This window comes from Podarcis vaucheri, assembly GCF_965113315.1.
Source record: "Podarcis vaucheri genome assembly, chromosome: 1".
Lineage (NCBI taxonomy): Eukaryota > Metazoa > Chordata > Lepidosauria > Squamata > Lacertidae > Podarcis > Podarcis vaucheri.
This window is the reverse complement of record NC_138759.1, coordinates 119,841,124-119,864,292: the sequence shown is the minus strand read 5'-3', so window position 1 is coordinate 119,864,292 and position 23,169 is coordinate 119,841,124. Positions and strand designations below refer to the sequence as shown.

General features: G+C 43.9%; 1 protein-coding gene across 1 annotated transcript in view; it reads right to left on the bottom strand.

Annotated features, from left to right (window-relative positions):
* LOC309525014 (dynein axonemal heavy chain 11-like) overlaps positions 1-23,169 on the bottom strand; it is a 227,395-nt gene that overhangs the window by 64,607 nt on the left and 139,619 nt on the right. Inside the window, exons 47-52 of the mRNA XM_082210341.1 lie at positions 17,313-17,546; positions 11,960-12,106; positions 11,035-11,148; positions 9,308-9,451; positions 6,975-7,157; positions 4,078-4,179 (exon numbers count right to left, since the gene is read on the bottom strand). Coding sequence (XP_082066467.1) covers positions 4,078-4,179; positions 6,975-7,157; positions 9,308-9,451; positions 11,035-11,148; positions 11,960-12,106; positions 17,313-17,546 — 924 coding nt within the window. The remainder of the gene's footprint in view (positions 1-4,077; positions 4,180-6,974; positions 7,158-9,307; positions 9,452-11,034; positions 11,149-11,959; positions 12,107-17,312; positions 17,547-23,169) is intronic.

Below are 23,169 nucleotides of genomic sequence, written 5' to 3'. Positions count from 1 at the left end.
TGGTATCTAACGACTATATCTGGCTCCTGCCCACCCAGCAGGGAGCCTGCAAAGGGTAAACTACCAGCAGAGGGAGCTCCAACAATGGCTGTTGACTGGTGCTCACCCCTGGGGTTCCCGGGGGTCCTAGCATGGCCCTAGCCCCTCCCCAGGCTTCGGACAAGATCCAGACCCCTGGATTCCTTTAACGGAATACCCTATCAAATGGAGGGGCAGGTGATGGCCGCACCTCCCCTCCCCACATTCCCCTAAACCAATGCCTAACCGCCAAACCTTACAAAGTTGTGACAGTTGCTGAGAGGTAGGCAAAAACCAAGTGGCCACTGCCCATTTGCCACACTGGACAAAATTCCTGTCCGGCCCCTGTCCCAAAACAGGCTGCCAACCAAAGTCCAAAGCAAGGCCAGACACCATCCTAACAACAGGGCGGGCAGGTGGGTGTTCAGCAGCGCAAGCAAGAGGGGTTCCCCATGCCGCACTGTCGCTTAAAAACAAAGCCCCAAATCACACCACCAAGCCGATTGGCCAAGAAGCGGTGGCGCAATTATAATACTACCAGCCCGGGTCGGGGCAAAGGCCCGTCTCCAGGCCAGTGGGGGGGAGTTCCGGGGCCACACGCAACATGGACCCTCTGTGAGGAGGATCCAACATAGATCGACAGAAGGTAGATAGATTGCACTTCCTTTGAAATACTCTTTCTCAAAATTACAAAAGAATTCAGATCTGTATCATCTAATTTTGGATTTACTTTTAAAAGGTTGCATGCATACAGTCTGGGCTTGGCATCTAAGCACCGTGACAGTTTTGACATTAATACACTATCTTCCAAATATTTTTTTAAGCCTATGTAATGTTGAACACTTCTTCTTAAAATAGTCTTATTACGGCCCCATTTGATGTCACAACATGATGACACTTACAATTTTTTGAAACACTATAGAAGGGTCGAGAGCAGAAAACTTAGAAGTTTATAAAATAAAGCGAAAAGTAAAATGTGAAAGAAATAAAAAGGTTCATTTTCACAATGGATAGAAGGGTAGAGAGATTTGTGTCCGAGGATCTCTATTGAGTTGCTGCTATTTAATTTGTTCATAAATGATCAGGAGTTACTGATATAAGAGCTCTTGGTAAATAAAAAAAAAATATTCAGTTTGCTAAAAATGGAACACTGTTTGATTTTGCCTATGTGCAACTGAGACTACTGAGTCATTGTTTGTTTGCTTGTTTTTGCTTGTCATTGTTTGTTTTGCTTCTCATTGATTGTTTGCAAACAATCAATTTGAGGCAGAAGAAATCAGAGAATTGCAACCTGGCGATTGCACTCTAGCAGGCAATGTGGCACCCACTCCTTAACTGCAGACCAGACATTATACCTCTCTCTCTTTTGCCAACTTCTATAAAAGCCCTGACGCAGGTGGCGCTGTGGGTTAAACCACAGAGCCTAGGACTTGCCTATCAGAAGGTCGGTGGTTCGAATCCCCGTGACGGGGTGAGCTCCCGTTGCTCGGTCCCTGCTCCTGCCCACCTAGCAGTTCAAAAGCATGCCAAATGCAAGTAGATAAATAGGTGCCGCTCCAGCGGGAAGGTAAACGGCGTTTCCATGCGCTGCTCTGGTTCGCCAGAAGCGGCTTTGTCATGCTGGCCACATGACCCGGAAGCTGCACGCTGGCTCCCTTGGCCAATAAAGCGAGATGAGCGCCGCAATCCCAGAGTCGGTCACAACTGGACCTAATGGTCAGGGGTCCCTTTACCTTTACCTGTAAAAGCCCTGCTCCTGTTCCTTTAACATTTTAAAAAATATTGCTTGCTATTTTTGTGTGTATCCAGTGGTGCACCAGAATTTTTTTGAAATGTTGGGCTGAGAGTTAGCAACGGGAAGGCATTGATCTGAACAGGGACATGGGAAGCAATGGCTGTATCTGCGAGAGAATGTGTACCTGTTTGCACAGGTGTGCGTTGGTTCGTGTGAAGCTGCCATGAATCATGACTTATGAGACTGTATGTATGGAATGAGATCATGATACATTTGTAGGAGGTGACCCATGTTGAAAGTGAGCATTGTGCTCCAAAAAACACCCAGGCGGCTTTGCACACATGGTGGACCCCTTTCAGAAATGATCAAACTGAAAAACAGCAGCAAAAGTGAGTTAAAAGTCCTTGAATTAAATGTAACTACTAAATGTAACTAGCATTCCAGTTGAATGACCAGACCCATTTTTGTTGGTTATTGGACAAATGCAAGAAAATCAATATCTCTGCTGAGAAACCGGAGTTTAGAATTAAGGGGAAAACCCCCTCCAGAACATTCTGAGTTCAAATGTTCATCATTCCCTAGTGTTATTTGAAATTCTTGTTTGGAGTTAAATGGTCAAGTCATAAATAGAATAAATTCTTCACCTACTGGTGGATTTTACAACTTGTTTTTACAACTAGCTTTGAAACTTGGGAAAAGTCACAAAGGTTAACAACAGCTTTATACTTTGTTATTCCTTATCAGTTGAAATAGGCCTGAGAGTTTGTTGGTTTGCTCCATGCTCTACAGTTTCACATTTAATACTATGTCATGATTTAGTAATTCACCAAACATAATATCAAATAAAGAGGAACTGCACACCTGTATAAAAACAAATGTAATTTTTAGAACTGCCGAGTTTAAAATCAGTATTACTGAAGTCACAGATCAAACAAACTATGCACATTGACTGCAAACACCATTTGTTTGCTGAATTACTGGGCACATTGACCTGAATTCCCTTTGAGTTTACTGGGATTCCTTTTCATGTAATAATGCTTAAATGTAAAGGTAAAGGACCCCTGACAGTTAAGTCCAGTCGCGAACGACCATGGGGTTACGGCGGTCATATTGCTTTATTGGCCAAGGGAGCTGGCGTTTGTCCGCAGACAATTTTCTGGGTCATGTGGCCAGCATGACTAAGCCGCTTCTGGCGAATCCAGAGCAGCACACAGAAACGCCCTTTACCTTCCTGCCGGAACAGTACCTATTTATCTACTTGGACATTGACATGCTTTCAAACTGCTAGGTTGGCAGGAGCTGTGAGTGAGCAATGGGAGCTCACCCCATCGCGGCCATTCGAACCGCGACCTTCCAATCGGCAAGCCCTAGGCTCAGGGCTACACTAATGATTCCTACTGTGTTAAAGCAAACTTTTTCCATTTAAATTCATCTTCTTTGTTCATTTAACAGCACAATCCTAAGCATATTTAGACACTGCATATGGTTTGCTGGCAACAGTTTTCAAATATTATTTATTGCATTTCCCCCGAAAAAAGATAAATCCAGCTGAAATCAGAGTGTCGACAATACGGGGTGGCATTTTCATATCAATGTTTTGTGGGTGCGGCAAAATCAAACAAACGTGTGTACCTTAGAAGCACAATAAACACCCATCTGGAAACACCTTTACTCCCTGGTAAGTGCATACAAGACTGCAGTTCAAGTAGTGGAAGGAAACTAGAATACATTTATCCGCTGGTGCATGGCACCTCTATCAGGTGGATCAAGAAGGTGTAGTCTCCCCCAAATTAAGAGGAAGAAATTCTTTTTCCTTTTATGATGGATACTTCTTGCAACTGAAAGCTTAAGCCAGCCTAAACAGAGTGTTCCCTGAATTGCAACTGAACTCTAAATGGAAACTTCGCCATTTATATCAAGGAACACATTTATCTGAGAAATAGGCTAGGCTACAGCCAAAAATGACTGCCACATCACTGTGTCCCTCCCCCACTTTGTAGCCAGCAAAGCTAAACTAATATTGAATACATGTCGCTCAAATATCAAAGAGAAAACCCACCTACAGATCCTTTTTTAAAAAGCTCCTAATCAGTGGGTAAATAGGCAATTGGGGTCATAGGAGACAATAACAATAATACTTTGTTCTATTATTTCGGACGAGTACATCAAGCCAAACAAAACACAACAAATGATTATCCAGGCTAGAAACCCTTTCATTGCCTCCAAGAACAATAATGGAATTTTAAATTTTGACATATAAGGAATGGTGCCCTACGTTTGATATGTAGGAGATCGGAAGGTAAATTGAAGACAATAACACTTACATTGAGCTTCTTCCTTATTGACTCAAGTTTTTCCGCTGCAACGACCAAGTCTGCGTTGGCCTGTGCCAGGGCTTGCCGTTTTTGGTCTACTTCGCAGTAAACCTAAAAGGTTAGAGCAGGATAGATGTTTAAACTGTGCACTGCACATCACATAAATTTACCACAGAAAGTGGTAAGTTGATAGAGGCCTGAATTCAGATAGCGGTCCGGAAAGCTCAAAAAGGGTTAGAATCATAGAATCGTTTGAAAAACTTATAACAGTTTGAAAGTGGACACTGTCTAATGCGGACTCAGTTCAGTGATTCTAAGCTTGGAGCTTGAAGTTCATTGATCTTCAACTGGACAGTTTCTCAATACAGTGGTACCTCAGTTTACAAACTTAATCCGTTCCTGAAGTCCGTTGTTAAACTGAATCCGTTCTTAAATTGAGGCGTGCTTTCCCTGATGAGGCCTTCCGCTGCCGGTGCCCTTCCTCTGTTCCGATTCTGTTTGTAGACCAAGGTAAAGTTCGCTAACCGGGACATTACCGGTTTTGCGGAGTTCATAAACCGAATAGTTCGTAAACAGGACTGTTTGTAAACCGAGATACCACTGTACCCATTATTTTGTCACAGCCTGACCTGAGATGTGTCCCCAAACAGCAGCAATTTAGAAAAAGAGAGTGTTCGCAGTTACAACGATACATTTACTTAGGGTTTTGGTGGGAAATGAGTTATGTTAGGTGAGGAGTCAGGGTTAGTGAGTACATGCTTACTTTCCCCTCTGTTCCATTTTATGTAATTTTCTCCATTACCTTTTCTTGCAGGATCCCTGTGCTGATCATCGCTTGTTATGAAACAGTATACACACATATAACAGTCCATGAAGGTTCGACATTAAAATGGAACTTATTAGCAGGGAAAGTACATTATGTCATATGAACATCCGTTATAAGATGGGATCAAACCACCAGCAGAACTGATCTTTCACACTTGTTTTATGGGTTCAACTAATCAACGTTAAACATATAATAATTAAGGGAAAAAATGTTCATATAATCAGTATGAACACGCCTGACGTTTGTACAAACGCTACTGGCTATAACATACAGAAAAAGAAATTGCCAACTTTTAAAACACACACACACACATGTGAAAGTACCACACTTACATATATCTTTTGGACATGTCCACGCAAAAGGAAAGCAGATTGATAAAGGATAGAAGAAATGTTAAATATGCATCATGACAAACAGTGAAAAATTAAGTATTGCAACCTACATTAATTACATTCTAGTAAGATGAATAGGCTGTTCATCATTAATGAGAACATACACCTTTGTCTAAGTTTTATATCTACCTGTGATAAATGTGCTAATGGCGATAAAATACATCATAGTAGCATTTGAATTAACAGCTCACTAATAGATTGACATATGAGTACGAATAAAGTGTTTAATCATAAACATGGCACCACACCTAACAGCAAGCCCTCTTCTGTGCATATATCAAAGAAACAGAACCCAATGTAAACATTACAACCTTGTTTTAGTTAGTACATACTAAAACAACGTTATGTCATTGTTTGTAACCACGTTGTGCTAAGAATTATAGTTAGAGCCATACAAATTGTAGTGTGGTTTATGGACCTTTTAATTAAAACAGTGATGACAATTTTTGAATGGGAAGGGTGTATGTTGGCTCTGTGTAAAATACACATTGACTCCTACTCAAGTGACAGCAGTCAGATAGTCAAACGCTCCTTCTGTGGAGCTTGATCCACAGTGAGCATAAATTTAAACAGTTTGAAGGGGAGTTGATAGACAACTGCTGAGTGAAAGAGCGCAGATTTCACATCCAGTAAGGTAAAGTTCCACTCATAAGACGCGGAGGGTAATATCATTTCTACAATACCACTAAGAAATGCCCGAAAAAATAAAATACAAGTTTAATGTTACCAGGCATCTATACTATATTAGGGCCCTCAAAACGAAACTTTCCATGTGCATTCAGAGCACCTTGTGGTTGAGAGCCAGTGTGGTGTAGTGGTTAAGAGCAGTAGACTCCTAATCTGGTGAACCAGGTTCGCGTCTCCGCTCCTCCACATGCAGCTGCTGGGTGACCTTGGGCCAGTCACGCTTCTTTGAAGTCTCTCAGCCCCACTCACCTCACAGAGTGTTTGTTGTGGGGGAGGAAGGGAAAGGAGATTGTTAGCCGCTTTGAGACTCCTTAAAGGTAAAGGGACCCCTGACCATTAGGTCCAGTTGTGACCGACTCTGGGGTTGCGGCGCTCATCTCGCTTTATTGGCTGAGAAAGCCGGCGTACCTCTTCCGGGTCATGTGGCCAGCATGACTAAGCCGCTTCTGGCGAACCAGAGAAGCGTGTGGAAACGCCGTTTACCTTCCCACCAGAGTGGTACCTATTTATCTACTTGCACTTAGACATGCTTTCGAACTGCTAGGTTGGCAGGAGCAGGAATCGAGCAACGGGAGCGCACCCCATCGCGGGGATTTGAACCGCTGACCTTCTGATTGGCAAGCCCTAGGATCTGTGGTTAGACCACAGCACCACCAGTGTCCCTTCAAATAGCTTAAGGCTGTCCAAAGCGTGTATCCATTTTCCTGAAGGTACACTATGATGACACAATGATGAGAGTGCCTGGTAGAGTAGAGCTGTGGAATCAAATTTCCACTCAGCCATGAAGTTTATGGGTTGGGCTTGGGCCAGTCAACATCTTCAACCTCACCTGCCTCACACAGTTCTTGTGAGGACAAAACAGGTAGAGGAAGAGCCTTGTACACTACCTTGAACTCTTTGGAGGTAAAGCAGGGTTAGAACTGTAATAAATAAATATGAGTACGATTTCTTAAGCAATTAGAAAATAAAGTAGAGCCAAGGTAAATATTATTAATTCCTACCTCGTGGAATTTAATGATATTAATAACCCATGCACAAAGACCAGCAGCTGCTGAAGATTTTGTCCATACAAACTCTGGGCTGAACTCTGGATCACTCAGATAATCTTCTTTTACAGCTTTAACAGTGGCTTCAGGGATATGTTCTTTATCAAAATTGATGAGACTCTGGAGGAATTCATCTACCTAAAGAGCAAAGAGAAGGAGGCCACCCCAAATCATAGAATCTTAGAGTTGGAAGGGACCCTAAGGTTCATCTAGTCTAACCCCCTGCAATGCAGGAATCTCAACTGAAGCATCCATGACAGATGGCCATCCAACCTCTGTGTAAAAACCTCCAAGGAAGGAGAGTCCACCACCTCTCGTGGGAGTCTGTTCCGCTGCCGAACAGCTCTTACTGTCAGAAAGTTTTTCTGAATGTTTAAGTCAGAATCTCCTTTATTGTAAGCTTGAAACCATTGCCTCGAGTCCTACCCTCCAGAGCAGGAGAAAACACACAATTAACTAAATTGCGTGGACAGGCAGAGTCCCCAGATCCTGCACGGTCCCCCCGTCATGTGGAATAACGACTCAAGACAACGTGCTATGGGATTAAATTGGCCACAACTTTATTAAATTTCAAATGTGGGTAGACCTTGGCTCAGGCATTGGGCGTTCTCCCTCCCTGGTCCCCAGCCGGGGACCTAGGGAGCATCAGGGTTATCCAGTGTGTGTGTGGGGGGGGATGGGCCAGCTCTGGAGAACATATGTTCAAGCAGAGATGGCTGCCCCCGTAACGCCGCCGCCGCAGGAGAGAGCAATGACGACCTTTCGGTGTACGGCCAAAGCCTCCCTTCAGAAAACCCCTTTAACGGGGAACCCTGGTATCGCCGCCGCAAGAGGAAGATGGACAAAAGGATTCCGCCCAAGGCCTGATACCGCCAAAGTTGTGACATTTTGCTACGGGAAAGGCGAAACCTGCCAATGCAGGGAAATTCCTTTCCGGCCCTTTAACAGCGACCTTAACGTAGCAGCGCCCGCATACCTGTGAAGAAAAGTTAACCTGCAAAACCTGTGAAGAAAAGTTAACCTGCAAAGGAAGGCATTAACTGAGGGTGGGTAGGGTGGGAGAAGCTCTGGAGCCAAGTGAGGATTCCTAGGTAAGATCCTCCCTCTATTGTGTGGGCAGGTAATCCCTCCCCCTACCTGGCCTGGTCTCCTTGGCAACGCTTCCCCCAGGTGGGATTGGACAACTGACTGAGGTAGGCGGAGACCTCCAGGTATCCCACCTGAGGGAAGGCAAGCCAAGCCTATGCTGTTGGGGCTGCTCCAGATCTAGGGGCTGCACGCGCCCACGCAAAGGGCGCCCCCTTTTTAAGCTGGGAGCGGTCATTGTGTGAAGCTAGTATGACCCCCTGACAAAATATCTGATCAAAGTTTACTCTTTAATGTTTTGAAAGAGACCTTTTGGCCATGTTTTGGGATAATCAGTACCTTCAAAGTACAGTGGTACCTTGGTTTCAGAACAGCTTAGTTTATGAACAACTTGGATTAAGATTGCTGCAAACCCGGAAGCAGCTGTTTTGGTTTGTGAACTTTGCCTTGGAAGCAGAAAATGTTTCGCTTCCTGTTGTGTGTGTTCCATTTGTAAATTGAGTCTCCCACTGCTATGGGAAAGCACGCCTTGGTTTAAGAATGCTTTGGTTTAAGAACGGACTTCTGGAACGGATTAAGTTTGTAAACCAAGGTACCACTGTAAAGTCAAAGAAATTAACTGAAAAAGCTGCCCCCTCAATAGCTGTTAGCGCTTTAAAAAAATTCCTGTGATTTCCTTTTGCTTCTAACCACTTCACAAGATGCACATATTTTTGGCACCTTAATAATAGTAGCAGCAGCAGCAGCAATAATAATAATAATAATAATAATAATAATAATAATAATAATAGCTACTACTACTACTACTAAAAATACTGTTGAGGAGTTATGAGCAGCATAAATTATACAGAAAATGTTGCAGCCTCTTTGGCAGTGCACCGACTTTTCTTACATCCCATCCTTCACAGAAGAGGTTTTATATTTATAAGAAACTGTGCTGACATTTAATAAGTATGATTTGGGGAAATGTGTGGCGCAAAGTCATGACATTCCCCTCCCCCACCCTTTGACAGAATGTCAGAGGTGTCTAATTACTTTCCTTCCTTTCCTGAAGTTCTTTGACAAACTCCTGCCATGCCCATTATCTTTGGCATTTCCCTCCTATGGGTAACTAGTAGATCAAGGCACGCCAGAGATTAAGAAATGTTTACGCAGACTTTTGCGTTAATCTCTGTGTCCCCTCGCAGAGGTCCCCTGCTTACCTTGCTCATATACATCTTGGCGGTTTTCCAGCTCCTGTCCTTTGGAATCTTGCCGCTCGGAGACGAGAGAACCAGGACTGCAGCCGTCACATTTGTTACAATAGCAGGTGGGTTTGGGAAAGTTCTTAGCTCAGTTAGGTTCAGCTGAAATACAACAGGGAAAGACATCCGTATTAACAGACCAATTATATTTCCAAAGGAAAACCTTGGCATTATTTAAAAGAGGACCGTAACATCCAATTAAGGTGAGCACATACCACACTTTACAGTGGGCAGTTGTTTATAGTGGATGGCGCTGTGGTCTAAACCCCTGAGCTTCTTGGGCTTGCTGATCAGAAGGTCGGTGGTTCGAATCCCTGCGATGGGGTGAGCTCCCATTGCTCTGTCCCAGGCTCCTGCCAGCCTCGGAGTTCAAAAGCACACCAGTGCAAATAAAAAAATAAGTACCGCTATGGCGGGAAGGTAAACGTTGTTTCCGTGTGCTCAGGTTTCCATCATGGTGTTCCATTGTGCCAGAAACGGTTTAGTCATGCTGGCCCCATGACCTGGAAAGCTGTCTGTGGACAAACACCAGCTTCCTCGGCCTGAAAGCGAGATGAGTGCCGCAACCCCATAGTCTCCTTTGACTGTACTTAACCATCCAGAGGTCCTTTACCTTTACCTGGTTCAAAGTCCAGTTCAAATATAAGGAATTTTAATAGGGGAGAGCAACAGGAGCCATGAAGACTCCCATCAGCTGTTAACACCGGCGCTCATCTCGCTTTATTGGCTGAGAGAGCCGGCGTACCTCTTCCAGGTCATGTGGCCAGCATGACTAAGCCGCTTCTGGTGAACCAGAACAGTGCACGGAAACGCCGTTTACCTTCCCGCCAGAGCGGTACCTATTTATCTACTTGCACATGTGCTTTTGAACTACTAGCTTGGCAGGAGCAGGGACCGAGCAACAGGAGCTCACCCCATCACGGGGATTCGAACTGCCCACCTTCTGATCGACAAGTCCTAGGCTTTGTGGTTTAACCCACAGCACCACCCGCATCCCTGAGACGCATTGTATTTCTCTCTAAATTATGGTAATAGCGAGGAATTCAACATGATGCTAAGTTGATCCATTTCCACTTCCCAGATGGAACAATCTTTCTTCTCCAGCCCACAAATGCGGTTCCAGGGTCTCTCTCAACACCCCTAAGCCAACTGGGTGTGTGTATGGAAAACCCCATTGCACAAGTGGGAGTCCTTGCACAGGGCTTCTGCTGACCGGACTCATTAGCAGAACCCTGCCCATTACCTCTTAAATTTGCATATGTGCATATAAATCACCGCATGCAATTTTAAAAATGTAAATCCACACTCTCCTTTGTCCTCTTTTCCAGTGATGCATTGTTTTTATAGCAACGGAAGGCCTTTGGACTTGATCTAGCGATGATTGGCAAATTTCACTCAACAACATCATATTCCATGCTGAACATCTAATACAGGGTTTCCCAAGCTTGGGTCTCCAGCAGCTTTTGCACTACAATCCCCATCATCCCTGTCAACTAGGTCCTGCTAGCTAGGGATAATGGGAGTTGTAGTCCAAAACAAGCTGAAGACCGAAGTTTGGGAAATCCCTGGTCTAGTAACTGATGTCTAATGGCAGCAGTGATGTGGTGCAAGAAGCTGTCTTGAAAAAGAACTAAATAACGGGGCAGTGTGGAACCCTTTCAGACAAATAAATGAAGTGGTGTTACCCTATTCAGTGTGTTCAGGGCAGCATTTGCAGCGTTTAGAGCTGGCTCAGCTTTGGCAAGGTCATTTTCAGATTCTTTCTGCTGCTTTGTTACTTCTGCTTGAATGGCCGCCACCTAGAAAGTATTGCACAATAATTGTCATGCCACTTACAACCCTCTTGTGGAAGGCACCCAATTTTTGGGTGTCATCATGATAGGGCAATATATATGCAAATACTGACGAACCACCTTTTAGGACAGATTCCACCCAATACAGTGCAGAACAATATAAACATCGAATTAGAATAATAACAGATCACTTTTTAAAGGTTGAAATACAGTATTATTTTTTTAAAAAATAAAATAAATATAATTCAGGCCAATCTAAAAACAATTTCCAAAGCCACAGCAATAAAATAGCAATACAAACAAGTATGATAAAAACTCTCTTCTCTTTGGACAACAGAAGACCGTGCAGCTTCTCTCTATGTCAAAGAAAAACTGTGGCATGTTCTGACACAATCACAGAAAAAAAGCACTGGGAACTCCCTATTCATCACCATCATCATCATCACCCTGCGCATCTGACTGCGTTGCCCTAGCCACTCAGAGGTTTCCAACTTACATAAAAACATAATAAAACATTAAACATTAAAACACTTCCCTATACAGTGTTGCCTTCAGGAGTCTTTTAAAGGTTGTATAGTTATTTATCTCCTTGGCTCAGGGGTTGCACGTAACTCCACATCCTCCAACAATTATCTGATGAAAAGTGGGACATTCCGGGATCAAATCAGAAACCAGGATGGCTTCTGTAAATCCAGAACTGTCCCTGGAAAATAGGAACACTTGGAGCGCTCTTCCCTCCATTAAGAGGGTTTAGGACCATGGTCTAAGTCTATATGTGTGTGTGACTCAGTTGTGTCTATCATTCATATCTCTATACCTTCTGCTCCTCCTCATCTGCGGTGGCTTTTTCTTGACTTAGTTTTTCTGTCTGTTGGCCAATTTTGTCAATAAGAGCCTCAGTGTCTTTGTTTCTCTGATGAAGTTCTATCTCCTGAACGGCAAGCTTAGACTTCAGATCTTCCACCTAAAATGTAGCAAGCATAATTGGGTAATTAAGTTTTAACAAGATTTAAATGATATTCAAAACAACCGGTTAAAAGGAGTCATTGCCTTGGGCTTTGTTGTACACTTGTATAATTATTTTCAGCCCTCTAGAGGATGCATAATTACATTTCTGTATTTATAAAAAAAAGATTGCCTTGAAGGCACCAGTATGATTTTACAGTCTATTGACCAGCATATTGATGCGGGGGGTCAAAATGTCCCTTAATAAAGAAATATTCCCAACAATTTTCAAACTATCCAGAGCAGGTTGTGTCAGTGCTCATTTGGATTTCGCTGTTTTTGAACAAATGTGAAGTCTTGCTGCTTAAGAAAAAGTAGGACGAGGTCATTACATCTTATACAAACAGAAGGGAAAACATGAAAATAACGAGGAATAACAAGCTTCTTTAATGTCCGATGCAGCCATTCTTCATTGTTCCACAAGAATATCAGAATGGCTTTGCTGGACCAGACAAATGGCCCATGTGGTCCAACAACCTGTTCTCATTCTCATTCTACAGCCAATCTGGTGCCCATGGAAGCCTTTACACAAAATCCCCTAAAATAAAGGAACTGACATTATGAGAATCAAGAACAACCCCAAATTTGGTCAAAGGCCAGCTAAGGCGTTATAGGATAACATCTCTCCATTGGCAGAGATGAGCCTTGCCAATAATAATAATAAAAATAACAATAATTTATTTATACCCCGCCCATCTGGCTGGGCCTCCCCAGCCACTCTGGGCGGCTTCCAACAAAATATTAAAATACCGTAATACATCAAACATTAAAAGCTTCCCTAAACAGGGCTGCCTTCTCTTTGGCTTCTGGTGGGAGGGCGTTCCACAGGGAGGGCGCCACTACCGAGAAGGCCCTCTGCCTGGTTCCCTGTAACTTGGCTTCTCGCAGTGAGGGAACCGCCAGAAGGCCCTCGGCACTGGACCTCAGTGTCCAGGTAGAATGATGGGGGTGGAGACGCTCCTTCAGGTATACAGGACCAAGGCCGTTTAGGGCTTTAAAGGTCAGGACCAACACTTTGAATTGTGCTCAGGAACACTGGGAGCCAATGTAGGTCTTTCAAGACCAGTGTTATGTGGTCTCGGCGGCCGCTCCCAGTCACCAGTCTAGCTGCCGCATTCTGATTAGTTGTAGTTTCCGGGATTGGATTAGTTGTAGTTTCCGGGTCACCTTCAGAGGCAGCCCCACGTAGAGCGCATTGCAGTAGTCCAAGTAAGGTGGCTATTACACCCACAGTGGAAACCTCATTATGTGGGCATAGATGTATTACTGATGGTGCATCACACCAGTGGCGGGTCTCAAAAGGGGGTAAAGCAAAATGATATTATAGCCCCCCTGAAAAAAGCCACATCCCCTCTGCTTGAAACAAGCCAGTTTGGCTTAGGAAGTGGTGGTTCCTCCACCGCAGAATCTCACAACCACCAGCAATTTAGGATTGCTCTGTTATTCTTCATTACTAGAACCACCAGGAAGAAGTTCCTGAGTTCCGTTTGCTCATATGAAAGCGTGCACAGGATTGAAACCTGTTCCTCAAAGCCCTTGCAACAACAAGAAGCTGAGCACGTTTGAATGTAGCTCCATCACCGCTAGTTATTTGCAAATCGGCAGCTTCAATGTGTAGAAGAATTTTCTACCAAAAACATCTCTCTGACTTTTCTTGTGTCAAGTCGAAATAAATAATGTTGTTGACACCAGAGGGGGAAAGCTCTGAACTGACATGCTATTTACTTAATTAAAGAGTATCATACATATTCCTGGGTTTTGTCTCATTGTCATACTCTATTGTGACAAGAAATCCAGGACAAGCTAGCAGATAGGAGCAGTTGCCAACAAGTTCTGAGGTAACGAGTTCTGATATAGAACAAAGTTAAAAGTGGCAAAATTTAGCCCCTGCCTAAAGCAGAAGGGGCAGATTAGGCAACCTTGATAGGTTATCTGATTACACCTCTCTTTCTTTCTCTCATGTAAACCAAAAGCTCCCACTATCTTCTTCCTGTTTTAATTTGCAAGACATTGAAGCAGGGAGTGAATTATAGTATATTTAATCCTCAACCCAACAGGGATTTGTGAATCCCTGTATATTTTCCCCATCTAAGTGAACATCTGCTTTTATCCCTTTTTGGAAAAATGCATATAATTCTACTAGGAGACACCAACAGTGTGCCTTGACCCCGCAACTGAGGGGACCGGTGCTGTGTGACATGCACGAATGATGTCAGTATGTATGTGGACTACTCTGGCTTAATTTGAATTGGGGGGAAGTGGATTAACAGCTGAGTAATGTCCAAATGTGGACACGGCCTTAAGCTGTTTCTCAGCTCCCAGAAAGATGCAATGGCCCAGTTGCGTACAAGTGGAACATTCTGAATTTTGTTTAAAAATTTCAAGCAAAAGCAATGGGAGGATTTGTGGACTAGTCTATAATAAGTGGATCCAGATCATGAGTGATGGAAGTTTAGAACCTGTCAGTCATGAAAAGCTAACCAGTTGCAAATCCCGCCCCCACAAGGAGATATTGCTAAAGTAAGAAGATAAAATTATGTGCGTACAATATGCTATTAGCAGAGAAAGTCAATTTTATGCAAAATGATGAATGTCAGTTGAGACTGCCCCTAGGGCAATGCTTGTTAGTTCATAAATGAGCTGATTGTATGTTCACAGCTACAATTTTCATGAAGTCTCATTCAAAGAAATATTAATGACCATTATTTAGCTACAGTATGGAGAGAACATACAACTGACAGTCTTCTTGCCAAAGCATTTCTTGAAATGTCATTTGAAAAGCAGAATTATCTTTTATAGCAAACCCAACAGGACATAGATTCACATGTTTGCTTTATATTAAAAGAACACCAATAAAGATACAACTAAATTTCTTACTAAGGTCTCAAAGCGTCTATCATTTGTACTTAAGATTTTTGACTACTCCGGAGTAACAGGTGCTGTGTGCCTTAAAGGAGGAAGGAGTTCAAGAATGTTCAATATTATACCGAAAACTAAATTCAAAAGGGATTCCCAACTATACTGAAAAATGCATAGCTTGTTAATACTATAGAATGGCAGAAGAACTATAAGCTCACAGTGTACGGTTTGGCCTCTTCACTCTCATCCTTACCTCTCTCTATCCCGCTAAACATTAGCTCTCCACATAGCTCCTCTCTCGAAAGCAAAACTCTTATCCTGAACACAGTAAGTAGAACCAGCCCAATACAATTTGACACCTGAGGTAAACCACAAAATGGCACCCTCCCCTCCCTGCTAGGGAAGAAGGGGTGAGTGAAGAACTACATCAGGAATAAGGATGAAATAAATATCTACAATGGGACGCAGGTGGCGCTGTGGGTTAAACCACAGAGCCTAGGACTTGCCGATCAGAAGTTCGCGGTTTGAATCCCCGCGATGGGGTGAGCTCCCGTTGCTCGGTCCCTGCTCCTGCCATCCTATCAGTTTGAAAGCATGTCTAAGTGCAAGTAGATAAATAGGTACCGCTCCGTCGGGAAGGTAAACAATGTTTTCGTGCGCTGCTCTGGTTCGCCAGAAGCGGCTTAGTCATGCTAGCCACATGACCCGGAAGCTGTACGCCGGCTCCCTCGGCCAAGAAAGCGAGATGAGCGCCGCAACCCCAGAGTCGGTCACGACTGGACCTAATGGTCAGGGGTCCCTTTACATTTACCTTTAAATAACTACATCAGGATCTGCCGCTGCTGTAGATCCTGCCGCCTGAGATGGTTGCCCCACCTTGCCAGCCCTGGTACTATCAAAGGTTACGCCCTAGAAAATAGGCCAGAACTCTCTTTCTTCTTAGAGTTGGTCTTCTTTTGCTTGATCATTGTTGAGGGGTGGAAAGTTCTGGAATAAACACCCTAGCATGGCATGAGAATGTCACTGTGCAGCCCCACTGGAGGATGTGTAGTGCCACAGCACAATCCTGGATTTGCATGAAGTCAGGGGAGCAAAAGGGAAGGAAGGTTGCATAAGTCCGCTCACTCTCTTGGTGCGTTGGCGTTGCGGGAGGGCAGAGGCTTCCCTGGGGCCCCCATGAGGGAACTGGAACTTTGGTGCCCCTTCCTGGTAGAGAGACGACAATGGCACAACCCGGACCTAGCGGGCATCAACTGGGCTCAGAAAAAGGCTAACTGCGCAGTGAGGTGGTTGGGTGGTTTACCACTCCAAGATCACATTCTCGGGCGAGACACTGTTTCAGCTGGAAGGCGTGCATCTTTCCCTACCAGGAAATCATATTTGGTTGTCTGATATGATTGAAGGCATCAAGGGATGGATGCAGGTGTGAGTGGTTTGGCGGCAAGCATTGCTCGGTTGGCCGTTGGGCATTGGGGCAATCCTGTGTTTCGGATGGAGGGGAGGTTGTAGTCTCCACCTGCCCCTCCAAACGCTGGCGTATCCCGTTAAAGGGATCCGGGGGGGGAGTGGCCATGTCCATGGGACCAGGTGGGGCCAGGGCCAAAGGCACTCCCCCAGATGGTGGTCCCTGCGGGGGTCACCCCAAGCCAAACCCTCTTTCATCTGTATCCAATAAAGTTCTGGCCTGTTTTAACCCAAAATCAGTCTTATTTATCTCTTATTTATATGGGTTGGGGTATGGGGAGCCTGGTGCCTGGTCCTGCAAGAACGGTGACCATAGCATGGGAGTGAGAAGGGAGAGACGCTGAAAGGGTGGAAAAGCTGATTTAAAGATAAAGAACCATAAAAAAGGAAAGCAAGGGCCTTGAAGTTGTCAATCAATGGCAGATGTAACACAAGTCACCTGGCCACCGTCGTTTTCTCTTCGGTCAGATGTACTGTATTTATGTTATAGTCTTTCCCCCCTAAAATTGCATATATACAGATAAATTGGCATATATATGCAAGTTCCATGCATATGTTTTTGTCCCTTTTTTTGGAAGTGCACATGCGGCCATTAGGGGTATCAAAGAATTTTGGTCCGCCCCAGTTTTTAAATCTGTTGCAGGGAGAAATAACTTCCAGGTCAGAGGTCACTCTCCCGCTCCCACTCAAGACTATGGTAGTGAGGTGCCTCTTCTTTAACTCTGCAGTGTACGCTTCCTCTACCCAGAATCAGAGGATGCTACAGCTGAGGCAATGTCTGTTGCTGCTGAGATCTTGGAGATTTCGGTATTTCTTTCCCAGAAAAACATTTCATAACCTACCTGTGAAGCTGTGGTCTGCAGCTTTTGTAGCCCATTTTCCAATCTTTCCATTTTTTGAACCAACTCTTTTCTCTTCTTTGCTAGCAGATTCTGGTAGAGTTTAATTAGTTCCAGGAAACTCTTTGGTGTTGTGTAGTTATAACGCTTCTCATTCTGTTGGTATTTGACGCTAACTTCATTAACGCTTGTGTGTGCAAAAGCTATGAAGTGGCTGATTGAAGGCTTCACGTGAGGCTGAAAAACAAATCCATATGTCAGGTTTCACTGTAGAACTGATAAACTTGTACAGGCAATAACATTTAGCATTGTTTTTCAGCACAATCCTATGTCTGTTTACTCAAAAGAAAGTACCATTTTGTCCAATGTGTCTCACTTCTTGGTGTGTTTAGGATAGTTGTTCATTTCAAGACTGACAACGAAATCTTATACCTGTCTTCCAACATCAGTGTGACTTACTCCCAGGTAAGCATGTATGAGCCTGGTGTCCCAAAACTACTTCTAAACGTGTTTCATTATATTTTAGCTATTGTTTCTAACTAGTTTGCCTTTATTACTTTGTATTTTATACTTGCATTTTAAAAATGCTGCATACCACCTTGAAATCAACTTGGGAGAAAGGTAAGACATAAATAAATTGAATAATAATAATAATAATTGGATAATTGAGGTTGCACCTACTTGGGGTTGCACCTAGAATAAGAATAATTATTATTATTCTAGGTACAACCCCAAGTAGTTTGCTTAAAGAACCGCCCAAGGTTCAAGAACGTACGTTAAGTTCATGTCTGTACAGCCAATTATTACATTTATACCCTAATTTCCTTCCCTCTGATGTAGGTGTGAGACAGAGAGGGTCATTGGCTCAAGGTCGCCCATAGAATCATAGAGCCATTGCATTTGGTAATGCCATAGAATTGTAGAGTTTGAAGGCACCGCCAGAGTTATCTAGTCCAACCCCTGCAATGCTCGAACCCACGGCAATGAGATTAACAGTCTCATGCTCCACCAGCTGAACTATATCCAAGTGAGCTCAGTGGCATAGCGTGGGTTGTCAGCACCCGGGGCAAGGCAAGTAATTTGCGCCCCCTAACCCGTGGATTTGCGCCCCCTAACCCTAACCCCCAGATGTTGCGCCCGGTGCGGCTGGCCCCCCCTGCACCCCCCACGCTACGCCACTGAGTGAGCTACATGGACCTGGTATCTCATGTTCCAGTCCAACACCCTAACCACTAAACCATGCTGATAATCAAATTGCTAATGAGAACAAACTTCATCTTGCCTCTCATTTTATATCAGTGTGGCGATGTATTTTTAAACTGAGCTAGCTGTTTTACGCCCTTCTCTTGCGGCTGATTTAATTATGGAATTGACATATAATATAATGTACTATTTTAGTTGCGTATTTTCTGTTGCAAACTTTAAAGCAGCCTGGAAAGGGGGGGGCAAAAAGTGGGGTAAAAAGGTTTCCAAAATAAAAAAATGCAGGCAATGAATCTTAAAGAGTTCTCTCTCTTCTGACTTTTGTCGTTTGGTGTAACTGCATTGCAGGAATGCCTAAGGGAAAAAAACAGCTGGTTCAGTCTCTCAATCCTTGGAGTCAAGCAACTGCTTACTATGGTGATGTATTGCACGAACACTTCAGTCTATCATTGTAATACATCAAAGCAAGGTACTTGTTTGAAGGTGGAATTACTCAAAAAGTGTTGTCATTTAGCAGACCTGTCCAGGAACAAGAGATCAGTTCAGTCATAAAGCGGAATACACAGTATACTGCTAGGAGGAAGGAGGTTTTTCTCCCCCTTTAGCTTCAAAATATTAGTGCATTAATGAAATACAATTTGCATTCATACAGATTGCAGCACAGGGGAAGGTCACAATGTGACCGTAATTACTCAGAATCAAATGCTATTCCAACAGAAATAGGTTACTCTAGCTATGTTGCAGCGGTTGTTTCCACACTAGTAATTTTCCCTCGAATAGTCATCCTACATATTTGCAGAGAATCCAAATGGCAGTATCAAACTGTTGCAAGTCGTGTTTCCGTATAGCCTATTTCCAAGCCTGATTTGTGATTTATTTTTTATTATTTGCATTATAATTGTACTGCAGAGCAGACAGGCAGAATGCGATTGAGACTTTTCAGGGCTCCTGCACATCTAATAAAATAATTCCTGCTTGTAAGTTCTGCCTCTTTTGAGTGCCCCCTGTTGCTCGTGGCTGGAGGATGGATGGCAAATAGAAAATTGCCTCCTGATCAGCACTATTTTGTATAAAAATGTAAAGTAAAAATAATGCAAGGACTCCATCAATGAAAGTCTTACCCCTGACCAGAAAGCAATATTGGGCCAATTGAGATAAAGTATTCAAGGTATAAGGGATGCGGGTGGCACTGTGGGTTAAACCACAGAGCCTAGGACTTGTCGATCAGAAGGTCGGTGGTTCGAATCCCCGCGACGGGGTGAGCTCCCATTGCTCGGTCCCTGCTCCTGCCAACCTAGCAGTTCGAAAGCACGTCAAAGTGCAAGTAGATGAATAGGTACCGCTCCGGCGGGAAGGTAAACGGCGTTTCCGTGCACTGCTCTGGTTCGCCAGAAGCGGCTTAGTCATGCTGGCCACATGACCCGGAAGCTGTACGCCGGCTCCCTCAGCCAGTAAAGCGAGATGAGCGCCACAACCCCAGAGTCAGTCACGACTGGACCTAATGGTCAGGGGTCCCTTTACCTTTTATTCAATGTACACTCAAATAGCTACCTACCACCAATTCCCCAGCCACAACCCAACAGAGAGCAATAAAAGGGAACAGACATGCAAACAGGAAGCTTTGATATTCAAAACAACTTTTGCTAACGGTACTTAAGTGAACATCACATTTGATATAGCTCAGTCAGTAGAGCATAAGACTCTTAATCTCAGTGTTGTGGGTTCAAGCCCCACAACAGAGGTCTAGAACAGAAGCAATTTGAATTTTGTCCTTGAATTTTGTACAACCACTTCATAAAACAGGCTAAAGACCACTTTTATTCAGGATCTTCCAAAAGGGTGAATTTTTGTGAATATTATACATGCAGTCTTATATGAAAAGTAAATTAATTGAAAATATACACAAGGCTTCCTATGAAATGTCACTTATTGAAAATTGGCCACCCATTTTGTACTCCCGGGGAAGTGCTTAGATAGGTGCAAGGAGGCATAAACAGCTTCTTCTTTTCCAGTAGAATTTAGTGCGGCAGTGTAGGTGGGGAACTTCTGTTGTCCCAGTTTCCAAACACAGTGGGTCACTGGCACTTACTGGGGTGGGGGTGGGGCAAAGCATGGGGAGCTTGCCAATCTGCCACTCTTCCCATCACATGCCAGAACTGCACCGAGCTCCCTATGCCTCCGCTCTGGTAAGTGGCAGCAACATGCTGCGTTTGGGAGCCTGTGCGGCAGCAATGCCACACCTTTGCCACAGCACCAGCCACTACTGTTGTTGTTATTGGGCAATGCATGATTCTAAATAATGTTAGCAAATGTAAACACAGAACTGGGACACACACACACACACAGAGAGAGAGAGAGAGAGAGAGAGACAGACAGACAGACAGACAGACAGTCAGAGAGACAGACAGACAGACAGACAGATGTTATTTCAGAGGAATTAATCACAGTTAAAAGCACGTGATTTTGCAAACATGGTTCCTGTATCCTCAGTACTTCTACAACATTCAGCATGGTGGAGGATGCTATGCTTATTCCATCTCAGTCCTAGTTGCAGTGGCCTAGACTGCACGGGCGATGTGTTTGCTCTGAAAGGTTAAGTAATTTTCATGCGGCCCAAGCCAGCATGTACAAATCCCCTGAAGGGTCTCAGGAAGTACCCCTTTGGCTGACGTGGCCATTGCCTTTGTGAAGGGCTATTGCAAAGTATACGCGTTTGGCATGCATAAGGTCCAAAATTCATTGCCCAAGATAGGGCTGTGAAGGCTCCTATGTAAAAGCCTGGACAACCCCTCCCTCCCTGTTAGTGTAGAAGCTACTCGGCTAGATGAACCAGCTTTCTATGTGCTTTACCATAGCTGAAAAAGTACCCTAGGGCAGGCATAGAAGAAAATAAAGAGCTGGCATGTCCTCGGTCCCCAGCAGAGTTTCTTTTCCTGCTGAGAACTGGGATTGTCAGACCCTGAATTCCTGGGAGGAATGGGAAGTGCGGTGGGAGAATCTACAGGCACAACTGTTTCTATTTACTCCTGCCAAGGAAAAGTTTGTGGACCTTCAGGCAGCAGAAGGGAGAAACAGGGGCAGTTGCCAGGAATACGGCCATGACATACCATGCAACATTTCTCCAATGAAAATAGGGATGTCCTATTCCATGATGGTGAGGATGACGATGATGATATACAGTCGTACCTCAGAAGTCGAACGGAATCCGTTCCGGAAGTCTTTTTGACTTCCAAAACGTTTGGAAACCAAGGAATGGCTTCCAATTGGCTGCAGGAAGCTCCTGCAGCCAATCAGAAGCCGCATCAGCCACGTCGGACATTCAGGTTCTAAACCGGAACACTCACTTCTGGGTCTGTGGCATTCGGGAGCCAAAACGTTGGATTCACAAGGCGTCCGTCAACCAAGTTACGACTGTAATGGTAATAATTTTACAGTCATACCTCGGGTCGAAGTAGCTTCAGGTTAAGCATTTTCGGGTTGTGCCTTGTGGCGACCTGGAAGTAACGGAGTGCGATACTACCGGGTTTCACCGCTCGCGCATGCGCAGACGCTCAAAATGATGCCACGCATGCGCGGAAGTGGCGAAATGCGACCCACGCATGCGCAGTCGCGTGTTATGTTCTATTCAGGATGCGAACGGGACTCCGGAACGGATCCTGTTCTCATCCAGAGGTACCACAGTACTATTTATACCCTGCCCATCTGACTGGCTTGCCCCAGATACTCTGGACAGCTTTCAACATATACAAAACATAAAACATTTAAAAAAACCTTCCTGTACAGGGCTGCCCCCAGATGGCTCAGGGGTCGCATAACTCCATACCCTACAACATTTCTCTAATGAAAATAGGCATTCCCTAAGGAAAAGCAGGACATTTCACAGTCAAATCAGAAACTGGGAGACTTCTGTAAATCCGGGACTGTCCCTGGAAAATAGGGACACTTGGAGGGTCTGCCATGAGAATGGTTGTTTATGAGCATTTGATCATTGGTGTTCACATGTGAGCACATCTCCTCAAATTCTCATCATGACATCTGTATACACGATTGCAAAAGCGAGATTCCTTCAGAGGTTGTCAGACGTGCTTATTCCAAATTGCTGTTTCTATTTGTATCAATTACTGAGCTGACTACACAAATCTCATCCGCTTTATTTTAATCTTTTGGATGATGTGCTTTTAATGCACATCATCCAAAAGATTATTAGCAACTTATTGTTGTTACCTTTTAAAATCTACTTTTGAATAGCGAGATTTCTTAGTAGCAATTGTCAGCCTGTTAAGTGCTGTTCAGACCTCTGAATGTAATCTTCTACCCAGTATCTATGGCACCCGGTATATTTCCTAGTATGTTAATTATTTCAAGGCGGGAAGATGAAATACCAAAAAAGGCTTTGTTGTCTACTCAAATTAGCATAACCAAAAGAGAAATAAATTTCCTACAACAAAGGCAGGCAATACAATAACTCAAAAGACTGGAGTTTTTTTCATTAGTGTATCAAACTGCAAGACAGAAACATGTAATTTGAAAAAAAATAAAGCTCATAAGTATAAATGGAAACACAGCTGATGCTGCAACATTAGAATGTAGGTTTCAGATATGAGGATTCTGGAGCTATCTTGAATTCAGCCCTGGGAAATTACTCCCATTGGTTTCA